This window comes from Eucyclogobius newberryi, unplaced genomic scaffold, assembly GCF_026437365.1.
Source record: "Eucyclogobius newberryi isolate DKJ021-1_F unplaced genomic scaffold, fEucNew1.0.hap1 SCAF_1, whole genome shotgun sequence".
NCBI lineage: Eukaryota > Metazoa > Chordata > Actinopteri > Gobiiformes > Gobiidae > Eucyclogobius > Eucyclogobius newberryi.
In genome coordinates, this window is record NW_027315723.1 from 27,600,381 (window position 1) to 27,620,644 (window position 20,264).

At 42.5% G+C, this 20,264-nt stretch overlaps 1 protein-coding gene across 1 annotated transcript in view; it reads left to right on the forward strand.

Annotated features, from left to right (window-relative positions):
- The first annotated feature begins 3,017 nt into the window (after positions 1 to 3,017).
- LOC140357464 (steroid hormone receptor ERR2-like) overlaps positions 3,018 to 20,264 on the forward strand; it is a 37,159-nt gene continuing 19,912 nt past the window's right edge. Inside the window, exons 1-3 of the mRNA XM_072442072.1 lie at positions 3,018 to 3,261; positions 9,558 to 9,973; positions 12,369 to 12,485. Coding sequence (XP_072298173.1) covers positions 3,212 to 3,261; positions 9,558 to 9,973; positions 12,369 to 12,485 — 583 coding nt within the window. The 5' untranslated portion in view covers positions 3,018 to 3,211. The remainder of the gene's footprint in view (positions 3,262 to 9,557; positions 9,974 to 12,368; positions 12,486 to 20,264) is intronic.

Below are 20,264 nucleotides of genomic sequence, written 5' to 3' on the forward strand. Positions count from 1 at the left end.
AATTCGATTTTCATAGATTTTTTTTTTAATATCGTCCGCCTTTAGCCACAATTTTCATAAAATGTCACTGTTTTCCCAATTTACAACTGCAGGACTAAGGTCTTTCTATCATGATTTTATGCCTGGACCCGACAGATGACAAATCAGTTCAGATCAGTTACATTTTGGGGGCTTCAGTTCATTTTTAAGAACACAAAAAGCCCTTGAATATGATACTTTACTAAATAAGATCAAGATGAAGCTAATGGACAGTTGTTGTTTTCATGTTATAACTGCTTTGTCTGAGTCATAAAACCTCTTCTCTCGGCTCACGCATGTTTTGGAGCCAATGTTTGGACCAGTTAACGATTATTCGATCACATTATTCGACGATTCATTCAACAATCGATTTGTAGCGATTAATTGATGAACTTTGTTGCAGCTGTAAACGTTTGAGTTCTTCCTCTGCCCTTTGAACCCTGGACTTTAAATTCCCTTTTTCAGTTTCGTACAAAAGCGCGGGCCAATTGTTTCTCAAAATGCGGTGGCGCTCCCGGACTGTGATTGAGACAGTTAAGGCCGACGCTGGAGCAGGAAATCTGTTTTGCCTAAACGCAGACTGGATTACTGCTCCTGGGTTTGGCCGTGGCGTGATAGTGGGATTACGGATAGATTTTCCGCCAGACGCCGTGAAGCCTGCTCTGCCCGACTCAAGCTGAAAGGATTTACAATATGTTCAGCTCGCTAAAGGGAAGAGCTGTATTTACCGTTATTGACCTGTTTAGTGAGTGTTTCCACAATTAAAATCAGACGTCTTTGTTGTCACTGGCTGCACTTTTTGCTGTTTTAAGATTATTAACAGGCAAAAAGCATCTAATTTCTTTCTGACCATGACCACTGTGATTGCTTCCTGTTGTTTAGATAATCGTAAAGGTCTAAAAAAAATCTGATAATGAGCTAATTTAGGCGTACGTGTAAATATAGCCGCACAAAATATGAATCTCATGCAAACAGGAAACAGAACAGAGGGAAACAGTTGAAAACGTTCATTGACTTTAGACAAAAATGAATGCAAATGAATGTTATGGAAGAATTGTCGCTAAAAGTAAGTTGAATTCACAAAACGTCCACCTTATTGATGAGCAAAAAGTAATAATAATGTACAAATACTCTGTCATGTCATTCAGAGTGAATGTTCAGGTGGAAAATACACATAAAAAAAAAAAAAAGTATAGTCCAAAAAGTGCAGTACATTTCTACACCGTAAATGTTTATTACCCGCATATATATCACCAAAGCTGCTCAAAACACCATAAACGTCACCGACCAAAACATTATCCGCGCACAGGCCGGGTTGCTGGGGAAAAGCGGCGACGATTTATGCCACTACAATAATTCTAGCATTCACTGTCCTTCCACTTCCACATTAAACCCCCGATATGAAATTATATATGTCATCCGAGCATTAGCCCGCTTTTCTCGGCTTCGTTAAAAACATAAACATATCTCCCATATTGATTGCGTCTGGATGTCTTAATCAGATCAGCGGAATATCCCGTTTTTTCCTCGGCGGGAAAGTACACTAAATGCCAAAATATTGATCAGAGATTTAATTGAGGATGCATCGCTCTATTATTGCAGCAATCGGCCAGTGCGCGCCTGACTCTGATAGGCTGTGACATGAAAGGGGGGAAAAAACCTCCAAAATGTCTAATTCCTTTGATTCGCAAAGATGGTTGGGAAAGCGGAGTCTGTCCCAGGGCTTGTGGCGACACAGCAGCACCGCTCTGATCAATACCACCCTGTGATGGCTTTTGTATTGATTAGCAAAATGTGGGTTGATGAAGTGGGCTGAGTGGGGCGGGCGGAAGAGGGAGGAGGGGGGCTATTCCTCTCTCGTGACCAACAAAAAGCGCTGATCCACACGGACGCTTTTTTTCTGTCAACAAATCGTCGCGCAGTATTTCGCTTTCGCCGACGGTCGCCCCGGTTTCCGCGCAGCGTCAGGAAAGCAAGAAGTGAAGTGTCGCGTGCTGGAAAACGCTGCAAAACAGCTCGGATCAGAGTTCGGGCACTTGACAATGAAGCGTGTTTGATTAGCTTAAGAGTAAATGTAATGTACTCGAGTAGAATGTTTATGTATCGCTACTTTGCTTTTGTCATTTTCTACTGCGGATGCTTTTTACTGAGAGCAGTATTTGTTTACTTTCTACTCAGTTGTTACACAGTTTTGACTCGGGCTGAAAAGTAAAACGTACTTTTCATCTGGTTTGTGGTGTTATTTTAGCACATTCAAGGTGATATCTTGCCTAAAAGTTCAAGTTCAAGTCTTGGCTTTGCGCAAACCAAAATATATACAAACAAATTGATTCAAATTGCTCCTGTTCACCAAAAATCTGCACAATTCTTGATCAAAATCACCACAGTCAACACTTTAAATCTTTTCAAAATCTGTGTGAAATTCTTTTGACGTGTATTTTAAAACAGGTACTTTTGTATGTGCTACTTATACTTTTTCCCCTGTATATGTACTTTAACTTAAAGAACTAAATTAGAGTACTTCTTCCCCCACAGATAAAACGTATATATCTTCAAATCGTCTCAAATGTGAGTGATGTTTTATCCACCTTCTTTTCTCTCTAATTAGCTCTATGTCCATCTAGTGGACTGTGCGGGCTCCTCTGAGTGAAAGCCCCGCCTCCTCACACCGACCCTTCACACCCATTGGCCGCCTCCGGGACATCCTCCACAAACCCGGCCAGTCACGCCCGCGCTGTGTGCTCCGAGCCACGCCCCCTTCTTCATAAAGACCCCCGCGGTTTCAATGGAGCCCCAGTCCCGTTACAGACAGCCCAAGCGCGCATCGCTCCTCCTCTGCTCCTCTCATCCAGCTGTCCCAGTCTCCGTCACACATTTTAATACAACCTTTTTGCTCTCAGAGTCGTCTTAGCGTTTGTTTATTTCTTTGTTTGTTTGTTTGTTTACTCTCCCGCTCAGCACTCAAACGTGTACATTTTTTTTCAGTTTTTGTGAGGTTTCTCTGCGCACCTGTGTAGACCGGAGTTGTCCAGGCTCAGACTCTCTTCGTTGTGAGAGAAGAAGAGGAGAGAGACAACAACAACTCCTAAGCAACGTTTATTTTTCAAGATATGTGGATTGACAGGAGCTGAAATCCCAAACGCCCTGTTCTCCAGCTGTTTTCTCCCCCCCCTGGAATGATAAAGGTGGACTGATGGATGTTTCCGAGCTGTGCATCCCTGACCCCCTCTGCTACCACAACCAGTAAGTGCATCTGTGCTTCTTTTATCTCTCCAGAACAATGTGTGTTCCCCTCTCTTGTCCGTGATCCACAAATGGGACAGCAGCTCGCAGTGAAAGTGGCGCTCCTCTGTCCCAGGACGGTGCGTGAGGGCGAAACGCAGAGAGACGGGATAATGCTGATAAAACAATCCTAGCACGGTTTCATGTTGTAATCGACAGAAGTGAGATCGACAACGCCAGTTTAAAAGAGTTGAATTACATTGTTTTATTTAAAAGTCATGAAGCGTGATTTCATTATGATCTTCTGAAGAGTTGACTTGAGGTGAAGGGGCCATAAGTTTTGAGTCTATAAAAAGAAGACGTCTTTTGTGTCTCTCTCATCGGTCTTTACCCAATAAGACTGGGCTGGTTTTACTGGTGTTACTGACATCCTCTTAATTTAAAGCCCTCGATAGGATTGGAGAGGTTTAACCTGCTCAGGGCCACGCTTGCGCTTGAAAAAGTGATTCAAACTATTGACTATAACAGAACAACAGGCAGATTAGAAATGTTAACTTTTGCTAATTAATGTTAAAAAAAATACATTTAATCTGCAAATTTACACACATGCAATAAATATCTTATTCTTTAAATAAATAACACTTTTAGGAAATGAATGTATATTGCCCCTCATTTTTTAGATCAGAGTTTTGAGTTTGTCTGATTAAAGTGTATTGTGTTTAGTCTTTTTGTAATCAATTTGTGTTTTAAAATGTTTTCTTAACAAAGGTTTTCCAATAACATATAAGTCTAATTTTATAACACATAAAAAGACAGTTGAAACCTGAATAAAATAAATGTTGAAGTGCATTATAGACACAACCCAGTGTGTGTCTTGTTTAAACTATAACCGCAGTGTGAGACAAACTGGTGGTGTGAATAAAATATATGACATATTTACTCAGCACTTCCATAAACTTCATTCTGACGCAAAGAAATAACACAATGTCAGGGCCAATTTTAACAAAGGAAAAAAAGATACTTTAATATTTACGACGCAAAACTTTACAATTAAACCTCAAAATGCCCGTTAGTAACATTTTGACAGCAGGATCTCAGGAGGGTTTTAAATTCCCCTCTTGGTGTTTGAGGCAGATTTGCTGACACCTGTGGTCGAGGCTGCAGTGTCCGACCAGCTCTGAACCTCAGGGACAGCGACGCCAGCGACATCCATCCATCACTCACTTAATCAATGCAATCTTTACACATACGTACGACTATTTTGTCCTAACGTCTAAAATATCTAAAAAAAATTGTGTTATAGAATTGTGCTGAAATATTTTAGACAAACATTTGATAAATTAAAGCAAAACATTTGAACAATCTTGCCCATGGTTTAGTTCTCTTCCTAAACCCTGGTCTCCTTCTGCCCTCGCTGTTCTGTCGTTACATGAGGAGAGCTCCACACTCGACCGGACACTGGACGTACAGATGAGAACGACCTGAGACCTAAATTTAGAGCAGCACCTGACTGTGTCTGTCACCAAACACTGAGCCTCAAGCATTGTTTCACACACGCTGCGGATTTGAACTCATCATTTACGAATATATTCTCATTAAGACACTATTTAAACATTCGGTAATACTTTTAGCTTTAGAATTAGACATCAGAATGTGACAGGTCATCAAAATGGTGTCTTGCAAAACTGGATTTGACTGAACGGATTAAAATCCAGAGCGTCTGTCTCTATGAAGGCCTTGTACTCGTCACTTTTCGCACTAATAGTTGTGACAAAGTTTTAGAGGAAGCATCGCCTGAAGTAAAGAGTTGCCTGTGTCGTCTGTTGTCAGTGTAGTTGATGATAAAAGCCTCGCTCTACGTACAATCTACTACATTCTACATAATAATACATGTACCGGACAGAGACTTCTGAGAGGGGCTCGTCTGCATGTGGAGTCTGAACATGGCATTCACAGGACGGTCCCAGGATGACTCGCTCATGAGTTTGTTTTATTGATCAAATAAAATGGAGAGATGCAGAGTGTCTAACCAGAGCGCGGGTCAGTGGCAGGCTTAATTTAATGGGCCTCATCATAGCAGCGCGAGGTCTCACATTGTGAACTTAATTCCTCCTCACCACGTTCATTTGCATCGTGTCAATTGACCGGAGTGCTTACTGTATCATCTTGAGTCGCACTTGAAATTCAGCCCATGCCCTAATACCATTAGGCAAATGCAAAGTTGTGTCATTTACACATTTGTGAAGAGCAGAGGGAGAAAAGCCAATTTGCACAGGACAAGAGTGGCTCGTGATTATCAGTGGACGTTATTACTGTGGTGAAGCAGACGTTTGAAGGTTATGTTTCTGGCCAGTAATTGAAATGCAAAATAACATTAGGATCGATGGCCATCTCTGTTTATTTATGAAATCAATATCGAAACTGTCCCTCATGAGTCCGCCCGTGATTCCCAATGACGGCTTAAGTCTGTCCTCATTTATTCCCCGCTCCCTCAGCCTCGCTCCTGTGGCTCTCTTTAAAAGGCAGTTAGGGGTGTGTTTGACTTTGCGGCGGAGAGCAATTTCCTCGAGGTGCTGGACGTGTATGTAGATGGGGGTTGAGACTCCAGGTACACAGACATCCTCCATGTGGGAAATCTATGCCGTTTTTTTTCTCCCCCTCCGTGAGCCGTGACATTGAAGAGGCCATATGCTGAAAGTTGTGCGGGGAGAAGGGGGCTGTGTCAGGGGGACGAGTGCGCTCCAACTTTCACAACACTGTCTGCTCCGGTGCTGTTACTGTGAGCGGAAACGGAGAAATGGGATCGTCCTGGTACAAGTTATCAACGAAAATAGGCAATTAAAGACAAAAACTGATTTATCCAATTTTACTATTTTAATTTATTGCTGAAAAATATTCCCATAGACTGAAAAAAACATTGATAGATCATTTCCGTAATCTTCTTTGTCACAATCAAATTTGACTAAGAATTTGATGGTGATTTTTGCCCCTTAAAAGTAGGATATTTGAGGGAAAATATCAAAGTTTCTTCTAGTTAAGTCAAACCTGAGGCATGTGTTTCCTTAGTAACATATGAATCCATGTTTACCTCTGCCTGTTTTAAAAGCAGTGAATACATATGTTCTCTCAGAGCATAAATCGTGCTTTTAAATGTTTCCAATGCACTTTTTGATGACCTTCATTTGCTCACGTCTTGGGTGCTACTTAACACTGTACGACACTCACTCGCCCCATTTTGCGGCTGGCAATAGCATTCATTTCCCAGACACCCCGGCTGCACACTAACAGTATAATCTATGTGTCAGGCGGTAAGGGCCACTCAGTTTAAAGCTGATAGAGTTTGCCCCAAACAAGGACAGCCTATCATAGAAAGATTAATGAACTAATTTCATGCATGGTTCCTTGGCTCTGTCCTTCTGCGGCTGCTTCCATGTTCAACTGTGAGCTCAGCAACATGATTTACGCCGTGCTCATTGCTACGAGCTTAACCTCATGCTTAACAATAATATTTCCCCCTCAATGGGAAAATGCACTGTAAAATATAAAGGGGAACGTTAACCCTTCACGTCCTCAGCCAAGGATACCGTGAGGTCATAGTGATCGCTCACAAAAACAAATATGCGTGCGGTCTGGCTTTTTCTGCTAATTTATGGCGATGGAACTGTGCAGACAGGGAGGCATATTTCATGGTTTAGGAGGAGGTGGATTCTGGATTTATATTGGGAACACAGGGGGGATCTGCACTGTGCCAAATACAGGACAGGTGCCAAAATACACATGTGTGCGCACAAACATTTGGGATTTTTAAGCCGTTGGCAGGACACTCTAACCGCCATCGCACTTTGGTATTAAAAAAAAAGAAATACCTAAATGCAAGTGTAGTGCTTTGTTTGTGAAGCTGTCTTCTGGTCTGTGGATGCAGACAGCGGGTTCTAACGCACTGGACTGAAATCTGTTGCTCCGTACACAGAGGAGCGTCCCGAACAGAGAAGCCAGGTGACCTTCACGTCTGCCTGATGAGTTGACTTTGTACAATTTTTCTGCACAGCGGAGCAAACACTGGCCCATTAGGTACTGGGTGCACTGCATTCACTTCAGGTGTGTGTGTGTGCGTGCGTGCGTGCGTGTGTGTGTGAGGCAAAATAACCAATCACAACATCTCCCTATATTACACATAATAAAAACTGTGATGCTATTTTTGTCTGTGCAAATTGTTGTTTTGTACTATTCTTTTATTTGGACAAATCCGAAAAGTGCCCATTAGAAATTTCCATTAGACGTAACAAAAAAACACGTCCCCAGCGTTAGTGTGTGCTAAGTGTGGAATGAACTACTTTTTACACATGCGACGATGTGCCGGTCCTCAGGGAATCCCCCTCTCTCTGGCTGCAATGATGTATTAACTGTTCGCACGCCGCTCTCTCCAATTCCCTCCGATGAAAGGAAATATATGTTACTACAGACTATAGATGAGCCATAACAAGATTTAATACAGGCCCGCCAGATCTGTCATAAACCACAATCCCCCCCAAATGAACATACCGTCGTATCGCTCCATCTCAACTATGTTAACCGTGCGGGCTGATTAAAAATGCATAAGGGGAGTCTGGTTTATTTTTTCATGGCTCATCTGGAACAGGAAGGAAGCAGAGGATCAATAGATGTGATCTGGACCCAGGGGTAGAGGCTATCTCCTGCCCCGCCTCCTCTAAGCAGCATCACTGTCCGTTTGCCGCTCGCAGTCCCATCGCGACTCCATTTTCCAGGCAGGAGTGACAGAAATGGCGAGATTTAGATTTGATTTGCACATTTTGTTTCAATTAACGTTGAGTGTGTTGTTGTTTTTTTGAAAGCACATAATGGGGTCAAGACACGATTCTAAGTTCTGCTGTCTAAATGTAGGGAGTGTAACTGCCACACCCTTGATAACAAAATGGACCAGGACAAAAGTGAGGTATTTTTATCTTATCAATTGAAAATAAAAAAACAAGAACAACAATAAATGGATGAGAGTCCGGCTGACTATAACTGAATCTTTTTCTACAACAATAAATACAAATTAGAAAAAGAAACAAATTGAAGAGCAGAAAAAATAAAACTAAATTGATGAATGTGTTATGGTTAGCACTTTATTCTACATTACTTAATTATTTTATTTTTTATTTTTTTGTATGTAAAACACGCGCAAAAACAAAGAAGACACAGAGATTTAAGCATGCACTCACATAGGGTACAATACATCTGTGTATAGTCCTAAGTATGTACGGTAGTTAGCATTACATGAACATCATTTATTAGTTCTGTCCAGTCCTTGATTGTTGCTTGAATCTGTGTCAGCCTTTTTTTCCATGCTGCCAGACGTGTGCTCTACTTAATTCAATGTACCCACCTGTAACAACCCTATTATTAACCCTAATATTCAGCCTTACGTCCATGTAATTACAAATAAAGTTAAATAAAGTGTGACCGCGTTGTGTGTTTAAGTTCCACACTTCATATTAGATTCATGCATGTTTTTTCTAGCATTGAGAATAATGTGGACGACCCCCTTGTAATTACGTAAAGAGAAATAAAACCACAACAGACTTGTTTTTGGGCGATTTAAAAAACACCTGCTATTACTCAGTTCGGAGCAGCTGCGTTTGATCCATAACTCACATCTTCCATTACATATTCGCGAAGTCCATAATGAAATGTGGGATTAGAGAACGTAATCCTGGGTCAGCACCTCTCCCTCCACAACCTCTGCTTTAAATCCAGTGAAACCCGGCACCGTCCACAGGCAGAGCACCCGGGACTATCGATTGGGTCATGTATTACCCTGATCTTCCGATATGCTGCTGAGTGTAACACCTCTCTGTCCATTAACCGCCTTCTGCAGTTTCATTCATTCATTTACTTCTGGCACGCGACCAATTGTGGCCATTGTTTGCAAGATGTATAGGGCATCTGTTGACAAGCTCGTTAGTTACCATTTTGCCTGGGAGAAATAAGCCGCCGCAGTATATCATTTGGCATTCCAGCACATTAATGGTTGCGAGTGTGTAACATAATCTATCAAACTCAGATAAACCGGTTGTGTGCGCGACGACTGCACTTCATCACAGCCTCGCACACCGACCCAGCGGCGGAGTCGGGGAAGACGCAGACAATTATTTTATGATACTTTTCGCACCGATGTGTCTCTAATAATGTAACAGCAATATTAGGCAGGTAATATTAGTCATGTTTTTACATCAGATCCTCTAAAGTAGTGATGTTTTTGGTGTTACAGTCTCGATTGCGGCTCTTGACCGAATCTGCTTGTGTGTCTCCAGGTTGCTAAATAGAATGCCCACAGAAGAGCGGCACCTCACCTCCAGCTGTGGGTCGTATGTTAAGACAGAGCCCTCCAGTCCGTCCTCATCTCTGGTGGACACTGGCAGTCACCACAGTCCCAGCGGAAACTCAGACGCGAGCGGAGGCTACATCAACGGTAGCAACGGTCGCTCCCACGCCCTGGACTCTCCGCCCATGTTCAACCCGGGCATGCTGGGACCTGGGGCGGCCTGTCTGCGTCGATATGAGGAGTGTGCGGTGGGTGTGGTGGACGACTCACCCATAAAGTGCGAGTACATGCTCAATGCCATCCCCAAGAGGCTGTGTTTGGTATGTGGGGACATCGCCTCGGGCTACCACTACGGCGTGGCCTCCTGTGAGGCCTGCAAAGCTTTCTTCAAAAGAACAATACAAGGTATTTCCCTCACTCACCTGAGTGGCTCTGTGCACATCAGCATAGTAATGTGATGGTGCTGTCAGTACCAGTGTTGAACTGCACTCGTCTCCACTTCCACTGCTCAGATGAAAAACAGACCCACACACAGGAATATTTGAAAGCAAGGTGAAAACACCACTTTTATCCACATTTTATGGTCCACCATGCACAGCAGTGCCTGTAGAAAGGTCTACAGCAGGGCCAGAACATTAACCAAGCTGACATGTGAGGGAAAACCCCTCATCAAGTCGTGCAGGTATTTGTATGCACATATGGTGTTGTCCACCTTGGTACAGTAAACAGTAATGTGTGACTTTGCATTGTCCCACACACAGGCTTCGCTCTTTCACAGAGGACAGGCCCATAATGAACCTAATTTGTCCGTCATTCGTCCCGAGCCACGGGAGTTTCAGTCAATAACAATCAGTGTTGGGTAACTGTAATTAAAAGCCAGCATTTCATTGGGAGAAAGTCAAGAAAAGTGGGAGGTGTGGATCTGTGGTGTGCCCCAGGGCCCTGACAACACCCGCCCCCCAGAGGCAGGACAGGGGCCAATTAGAAGCTCAGGCACGTGTGGTCGGGGCAGTAACAGCGCAGGGAGACGCAGAGGACTCCTCTAAATAAAAGGCAGCGGACGAGGGACAGGACGTGGTCATTCACTGAAAGGAAAAGGCGCTTTAATGGAATGGTAATCAGGGAGGGGGTCCCGGCCCCGCTAAAGGAGGAGGACAAGGAGAGGTCCAGCTTGAGTGGAGAGCTGTGCGTGGATAATAGCATGACATAATAATATATCAAAATTTAGAGGGAAAATAAGAGAGGTTAAGGACGGATATTAGAGTGGTTGAAATGTCCTTTGAGGAATAAAGGTGGACACAAGACCTGATTAACTAAGAGGCTTCACCGACAGTGAGCTTTTAGAGGCAGCAATTTAAGACTATTGTGAACCAGGATGCTCCTCCTCACTACAAACACACACATGACCCAGTCACACACCAAACCAGACCTGCGATTGTATCTATAAAATAGTTTGGTTTTATAGTTTGTCATTCCAGTAAGGCCTAGAGCAATAATCAAGTAGATTATGAATCAAGTAGAAACATTGCAATCAATTTGTTTAAACAGACATACAGCACACAGTGTGTGCCATGTCAATTGTCATCAAGTTGTTTGTATTCTAGATTAGGACTGTGTCCACTCTAATACATATTTATTTAGAGACTCTTTCAACGTTGTTGACAGGGGAAATGAATATATCTGCTCATGTTGTAATTGATTACACTGAAAAAAGGCCTAAATAATAAAAAGTTATATAAAAAGTAATATAAGTAGTATTCAACATTTAATGATCACAATATTCTCTAATAATTTCAGAAAATAGTTTTAGTGTTGTATAAAGGAACCCTGGTACAAAGCAGTTTTATTGCTGCAGCTCTTTCAGTTCAAAGCCCTCTCTCGCTCTGAAAGCAGCTCTGCCAGCCGGCTGGCACGGTGCCGCCGCCCCTCACTGTGCATGTGACCCCGCTGGCACCACTGATGCCAGGGATCCTGACAAATGTTGGCACCTTCTCCTTGACCAACACGAGGTTGTATGTGTGTGCAGGCAGCGCTGGCAGGTCTGCAACACACAACACCTGGTTTTCTGTTTTTAGGTCCCATTAATACTTCTCTGGAACGGGACATTGTTTAAACGTTCAATCAAGGGATTTGGATGCTTGGGAGCAGGGATTTGTCATTGGATTCTCAGGGTCATATTAACTTTTGAAGTGAGCGCGTAATGATCCGAAACAAAAATGTTAACCGGAACTTGGGGCTTGGTGTTAGTGGCAGCAGATTCAATATGTCTGCTTTTCTGTTTTTGGAGCTGAGTGATTAAATTCCATAGGACCAAATATTTCCAAATCGAGCCGACGGGCAACGAGACGCACTTGAATAATACATCGGGCTTTGCTACATGATAGGGCCGCCTCGGATGCTCGAACAGCAGCAGGACATTATGCAGAGTGGGGGCTATATGTCCACCTTATAGTCGCTCTGTTGTTGAGGGAGGGCAGCTTTCCCATCATCCTTTAGGTGAAGAAGGATGAGCCGGAGAGGGGTCGTGGTGCGCGCTGGGAGAGGACGCGCTGCATTAATGAAGCTAATTTGTCTGTGAATCAAAGTGGGGGTGGGACAGGCGAGCGGGGAGCTGCTTTTTACATGTCCCATCAAAATGCCACTAAACCCCCCTCTCCTTCAGCAGTCACATGGGGTCACCTTGGGACAGGTGTCTGTGTGTGGCATTTCATTTACCGCCTCTTTCCATTAAAGCAAATGTCTTCTTTTCTTTATTTTAGACTGTTAAACAAATGACACTGTTTTTATTCCGTTCCTACAGGGAATATCGAGTACAGCTGCCCGGCCACCAATGAATGTGAGATCACCAAGCGGAGACGCAAATCGTGCCAGGCCTGTCGCTTCATGAAGTGTCTCAAAGTCGGCATGCTCAAAGAAGGTGAGAGGCTCCAATTCCACCAAAGTCCCTTTCATTTATTTAGAACACATTTATAACCTTCATCATTTCAAGGCACTTAACAATGAGAACAAAACACTACGCAATAGCACTGTTGAAAACACGGCCCCGTCTTAAAGATACAAACACTTCAGTGCAATAAAGGTATGATTAAATCCCTTCCCAATTTGATACTGTGATTAATATGATGTGTAGAATATAGTCACGTATTTGTTTTTGTTCTACATATGGACACATTGTTGAATTCCTTTGCAGTTAATTATATATTACCAAAAATGTCGTTCAACATCAGCATTTTTATACCTACAACTTAATCTTGAAAAATCCCTTACTCTTTGATGTATTACAAACTTTGTATACTTTGTCACTAATGGATATTTTAGTGGTCGACCAGTCAAACGATTATTTGTATTAAACATTGAGACTTTTTAAATACATTTTTAACCAAATTAAGGTTGAAACATGACTGAAGGCTTCTAGATAGAGAATATTATTTGGCAAGGCAAGTTTATTTGTAAAGCATAATTCATTCATTCAAGTAATTGAAAGTGCTTTACATAACAGGGAAGAAATGTAATCACAATACAAACATACAAACAAATAGTAATAGTAAAAGTGTAAAATGTAGAGACAGCAGATGAAATGCCATTGTCAGAGCAGAGGCCTGTCTTTTTAGGAAGATTTTATTTAGAGACATTTCAATTCAATAATTCCTCTGTCTTTGTTACAAAAGGTCTTTTCGCATGTGTTTTAGAGTCTGTATTGTCCAGATAACAATTTTTATAGCCAACTAAGTCATGATTGTTCGATTAATCATGGCAGCCTTGCTTCATTGCCCCAAGTATTACCATGCAGTAGTTTTGTTTCAAATTTTTGTCCAATTTGTACTGCGTTATCTACCTGTTATCTAAGTCCCCTCATGCCCTTTTTACTGCGTGTGGCTGTGGGCGTCAGCGGTCAGCGATGAGAGCTGCTTTGGCCTTGGGGAAACACACAGTGACATCACCACATCTTCTCTTACCTCGCCCACACTGGTCAGCGCGGGGCGGGGGGCATTTACCTCAGCTGGCGGGGCGGAGAGCTGCTGCGTCGGCAGGTTCCTCCACGACCCGTCCCAGAACTGTAACCGTACTCTATAACGCACTGGCAGTTTGTTTGGTTTTTTGTTGTTTTTTTGTAGTTTTTTTTTTCTGCCCCAAGACTCGTGTGTCCCCTGCGAGCCGAGTGTCTCTTTCCCTCGCACGCTCACTCTATCTCCGCTCCAGTCGGCCATATTGATCCGCTAAATGCTTTCCGAACACACCACCTCACTTCCTGCATGTGTTGTTTCTCCTCCTCCTCTGAGACCTCAGGGAGTACTCTCGAAAATCTAACCCATAGATTTTTGTTTTGTTTTTAGACGTTTAAATGTGCACAGCAATCCGGTGTGTAATCCAGAGTTTATTTGTGTTTCTCTCCATACATTACACCCCCACAAAAATGTTTTGCAGGTGACAAAACCCAAATTCACAATGTATTGTCTATCAAAGTTAAAGTAGCCGTACATTTGTGTACAAGGATTACTGTTTTTACATGCCCTTAATAAGCAAATTACAATAAATCCACATATTCAAATGCACTTGGGAGCGTGGATGTTTGGACGTCATGGGAATAGAGTATTACACTATGTTAAAGTGCACGCGCGTTGTTTCTGAAAGAAGATCCCTGCATCCCGAGAACTTGTTTATAGGCATCCATAGAAACACAAACACTCGTAATATACTTTATATAAACTGCGGTCATGTCGTTTTGTCATCTTCTGCCAGCTCTAAACCCCAACACATCTTGTAATAGAAGCTAACAGCAATTAAATGCAATGTGTTCTCGTAACACAATATAGGAACACGGTTGTTAATAGAATAGCACACGTTCACTGCGCGCTAATGTACGTTATTTGTGACAGCAACGTCTCGCAGTCCGTTCTGACACTATTTCGTTCACAAGCGTATCATTTTGATGTCTTTATCCTGCCCCACATAACACACTCCACACTGAGGTTTTGTCCCGCTGCCAGCCACAAAATAAGTTGCAACTATTACGGGGAAACAGCGTGACGTTGTGTGCGTGGCGTGCCCAGCTTTAGCCACAGACACATCATCGCGAGGCAGAGGCAGGATTCAGCATGGCAGCCTCCGCCACCTACCGCTCGCCGCACAGTGGGCCCTTCTCCAAAACTTATTGCATTCAATTAAAAGGAAAAGGGACATTTAATCGCTGTGTAGTCCTGCGCCGTGGCCTAACTAACTCTTTGATCGGAGAAGCCGTGGGGGGCACAGGCTTGCCCCAATTTGTGTAATGAGATCACGGTAGAACACGTGTCCGAGAGTCGCTCATGGAAAAGAAATCATCGCGGCTGAAAAATGAATGCAGGTGTCACGGACAGGTCTTAAATGTAGCTCTCCTAAAATAAGACGTCTGTTACTTACCGTGTGACAACATGGAAATGATAAGATGCAACGATTAGGCTTCTGGATGAGGGATGAGATGCCTGAGGGTGGAAATAAAAAAGCAGGGTGGGGTCTATTATTATCTGAACTATTTCCACTCCAGTTGAGATATTTTAAAAGCTCTATGTCTTCATTACGTATCAATTGTTGTTAATTTTTGACCAACACTTGAATACTTGTTGCCTATGGATGAAGATTTTCTGTTTTGTTGAATATTTTGAAGTAATTTGTAGAGATAGTCAGCAGTGGCTAGTCTAGACTTTTTTATTGGTCTTTAAGGCAAGAAGTTTGAGAATTGATACTTACTTTTCATATTTTCTGTCAATAGATAATTTCAAATAATAAGAATTATCAATATTGATGAGTTCCTCCTTTTTATAATTTGTTGCAATTTTATAAGTAAGCCTGTGTCACTCCATAGATTATACCCCTGATGGTTCGACAGATATGGATTTTTTTCATCAATAATGGATTAAAAAAAAAATGTAATCCATGGAAATGTCCATAAACTGAAGTATAGATGTGGTTAAGTTCACAAATTTACTATTCGCTAAATATTTTTTTTTTCCTCTGATATAATACAATTTGATGTCCTTTTGGTGATGGTCGTTGAAACGTCCTCCTTAGATTCATTGCTCTTTTAGTTCTGTTAGAAGTAGAAAAGAAAGTGAAAAAATATCTTGCCGATTTTGAGTGATACAACGTTGAGTCAATAACATCTCGGGGCTTAAACATTTCAAAAAACACAGAAATATGAGCTGCTAAAAATTTCAGTCATTTCAGAGCAAGTTTATAGAAATCTACTCTAAACTTTAGTAGGTTTTATCCAAAATAACACCCCATGGAGATACTTTTTTTCCATTTGCAGAGAGCATTTTATTAGGTATTATGGTGGTCAGTATCTAACACCATCTCTGTCTGCAGGCTTTAGTTTCTGTGAGCAGCGACGAGTCTTAAGTGAAAGTATGTAATCTTACCTCTGAGGCCGGTTAGGCGCTGAGCATGCTACATTGAATCAAAAAATTATAAAGTGCCACCTGCCATCGCTCGACCGAGGCCTTAACACCTGCTGCTCATCAACTTCACTGCATCGCCACGTTTAAGCAGCCTCACTATATCTGTACAAAACACACACACACGTGATCTTAAACCTGTTATATCGCTGTGTTTAATCAAATGTGCGTGGAGCTGATGGTGTCTGACAGTCTTGCTTTGACTACTGCGGTGGTTTGGGACGGGCCGAGACAGACGGCCGCTGTTGAGGAACGGGGGGCACTGCCTGGTGACCCCTTAAAAGTCCAGCTGAGACTGATAAAAGGTCACGGGTCCGGCAGAAACACTCCCTCGTAATTACAGCCCGCGGAAGGTATGGTGTCAGCCTCTACTGCCAGGAGCCTGTGCCTGCGGCTAATGGCGGCGCTAATAGCTCCTAGCATCACGCCACACACTGCTAAATGATGCAAGAATTTAGGAAGTGATTAGCCATTTTACATTTCTTTAAAATGTCTTTGTTTTTGCTTTTTTCGTTTAGTATATTACCAGTATTGAGGATATAGTTTTGTTAGCACAGAACTTTATCAGGTGGATGCTCTTTTTCAATAAATAATTAGCAAGAACATAACCAGAGAGTGAAAAGATAAAAATTAAAAAAGGAAATGGAATAGCCCAAAGAATAAACTAAAGGAATTAAAAAGGTCAGTCAGGCACTTGTCTCCTGAACAGTCCCATTTGTCACTTTTTGTCCATGTTTAAGATCAAATTAAAAGTACTTTTTTCCATTTGTGTTATTTCAGACCAGTTCTTGACAGTCGGCTTTGTTCCTGTCATTCCATTTTCTTGTTATTGCTCTTTTTGCTGCAGCCAAAGCAACAGTACACAGGTATCCCTCAATAATTTCCATCCACTTTGTTGGAGTTTTACATCAGAGACACATTGTTTTAAAGTTGACTGGAATGTCTGAGTTGAAGACAGTCTGCAGCGCCTCATTGATCTTAGTCCAATATTTATGAACATTAATGAGTCCCTAAACAGAAGTCAGTGATGAGCTACAACCACATTTTTGCCAAGCACTTTGATTAATTAGTAAGTTATCATATTGCAACAATGGCCCCAGCGATTACACCTGGTGTTAACCAAGCGCTGGCAAACGATGCAGTCATTTGATCCAATAAAATCCTTCAACAGTAGCTGTGTTTATATTTTATTCTATTCTTACTATTTTCTGGACTGAATGATTTATTTGACCAGAAAGCCTAAGCATGAAAGGGGGAGAGAGAGAGGGTTGAGACATTCTACAAATGTTAGACGAACCCACAACGCCAATGTGCAATGCCGTAAACCACCTCACCACCAACAAGCACTCAATGCTTTTTTTAAACTTGGATTTACATGAATTTATTTGACTTGGTCAGATTTTGATTGCTCCAAGCCAACTCTTCATTGATTTCAGTCTATGACAACTGTCCTCATCGCCATAGCAATGAAGCAAATTCGGTTTAATTTTTCTTTTGATTTCACAAAAACCTTAAAATCAGGAAGGAATTATCTGCCGGCGACACACGAATACACTCATGATGCAATGAAGACAATAGTCATTTACTATTGTATTTTCTTTCATTGAAGATAACATTTATTTATTTATTTATTGGGTACCATTTTATAAAAACTACATTTTAATTAGCCTTAATAAAGCATGAACAAAGCAAATTCATAAGTAACAAATTATTAGGACTGATTCAGGCTTAGTAAGTACTTCATTGAGGGGTTTAGGGGATTAAATAAGTTTCATGAATGAAGTCTTTCATCGTGGACATTAAGTGCAGTTATTCTAACGTGCGACAGTTTCTTGCCGGTCCCAGCTTTTGCATGTGTCTCGTTCAACATATAATCTTTGCTTGTGGGCTTTTTCTGACACAGCTGTAATGTGGTGGGATGAATACAAGCTGCCAGACTATTTTGGCAACCTACACCCGTGTCTCGCCCTGGCCCGACCACAGATAGGGATCAGCAGTCTTTCCTGAGCGAACGTGGCTACCGGGGTAACGTTACAGCCTTATTTTCCTCCGGCCACATACACAAAAGATTAGTAAAGCCATATCCAATATCACAGACTGTCAGATCCCCTCTCCAATCAATAGGCTCAGATCAGAAACCAATCCATACACTATATTACATCACCGCAATAGAAATAGACCCGTACAGTTAGAGTTTATTTTGTGCCGGACTGTTGTTTACCCAAAAGCGACTTGCCCTTTGACCCTTTGCAACTTGATTTGTGCGTGTTGCGTAAACGAGTGCATGTAGCAGCACATGCTGGGGGCTTGTTTGTGTAGAGTGTAAAGGAAACCAGCGAGGGGCTACAGCTGAGCCCCTGCCCACCCGGAACCTCCACTGTGGCTGTCCTCACTGTCTGGCAGGTGACACGGACGCTAACATATGTTCCACTCAAGATGGGGATTTAGTCGGCAAAGCAATGCCATGATATCAACCGCCGACATATTTTATGATCGTGCAAGATAAATGGATGGGTTTGAGCAATTTCAAATACCGTAGGAGAGGAGGAGTCCCAGCTGTGCAGATGGTTTTATACTCACAATTGCGGTCATAAGTAATGGACATGCCATTTAGTCATGAAAGCCGTGGAACCTTTAAGACATGATAAAGAGGCGATTCTTTCAGAATGAGAGCAGGTGTGATGTCCAAATGCACTTATCTGCTCAGCCCACCCACGATCTGTGTTGGCACAAAAAGCAGCTTCTATCATAGTGTACAAGTGGAGGAGATGTCTACTTGTATGTGCTGTATCCCTGTGGTTTTACTAAGCTCCCTTTGACCCCAAGGTAAGCCAGCTAATTCTAAAAGATTCTAGAAAGAAGCTCCTCTGAAAGGTGGGGCGGCAGAATAGATGTAGAAGATATATTAAAGGCCTGAAAAATAATTCAATTGTAAATAAATAACTTACTCACAATGCTCACAATGATGTATAATTACAAATACAAAATGGATGTAGAGTCCATATAAAGGGGAGCCACCACTTCAGTCATGAATGTGTTTCAAGGCCCCACAAGTTGGTAAAGATCTTGAATGTGAAGGAGGCGGTGGTGACAAAGATGACTCTGAGAAAACATGGCTCATATTTCTTCCATACTCGTGTGTGGACACACACGGGCGACCAGGGCAGTCTCTGTCACAGGTCTCAACTTCACCCTGAACTGTAGTGTGTGATCTGAAGCTCGTAACGTTCACCACTGCTGCACATTCCTGCACCACGCTGTAGCGGCCAACACCCGTAAAGCATAAATGTTTTTGAGATCTGAGCGGCCGCGGGCTCCCATGTCACCGCTGCTCTCTGTCATGGTTCAACATGCCGCTGTGGTTTGGTCCTAAGGTGTGGAATGTGTTGCTGACAATGACACAAGCCCGTCTCCCCCCTCTGTCCCACGGCATCCCTCTCCGAGGGGCCTAGTCCAGCTGTCTTGTTGTGGTCAGATTCTGAGTAGTGCGCCATATCACATGGGGAGGGGATAATCCCACACAGGGATCAGTGGCTGGCCCGGGACACAGCCTCGCAGGAAGGAGCGCTACACCCAATGCTCTGCTCTGAGATAAGAAAAAAGAGACTGAAAGAACAGAAAGTGACAGGAAGAAAAACTGAGATGTTGCAGAAAATGATCCTTTTATCCAAAAACGGCAGTCTTATCCTCTTGCCTGTCCCTCTCAGTCTCCATGTGCTCTGCGCTCAGGGGAGCTGTAAACTGAGCCTGCCTGGTATAGAGCTCTTAATTCTTGTCAGCGTCTATTAATTATGGGCCAGTTGGATGTTGCAGTTCAAACGGCCCTTAGACCCTGGATTCCGAGCTTTGGCGGCTGGGTCACTTGTCGCTCGTCGCGCCACATGAGCCCAGTGTGTGTGAGCACTGCGCTCCCACAAGTCACTGTCACTTAGTCTGACAAGTATGGATGCAAGGCAACACCTGCTTTGTATATTTTTGCATTTACTCACTCTGCACCACTTTATTAGGCCTTTGTGTGCCATTAAATAGAGAGAAGCCCCTGAACTGATTTAGTATTGAGAGTACATGCACAGTTTCCTGACTCACAATTTATAATTTTAAATTTACCTTAATCAAGAGAAATGGTAAAAACAAGTGAGGCTCCATCTTTCACAAAGTGGTTTGTGCTGTCTAACTGACTAATTAAAAAAGCAACCACATGTTCAGAGAACAAGAAGTCTATTTGCAAGGCTTATTGATTACTTTAAGGCGTACAAATGGAA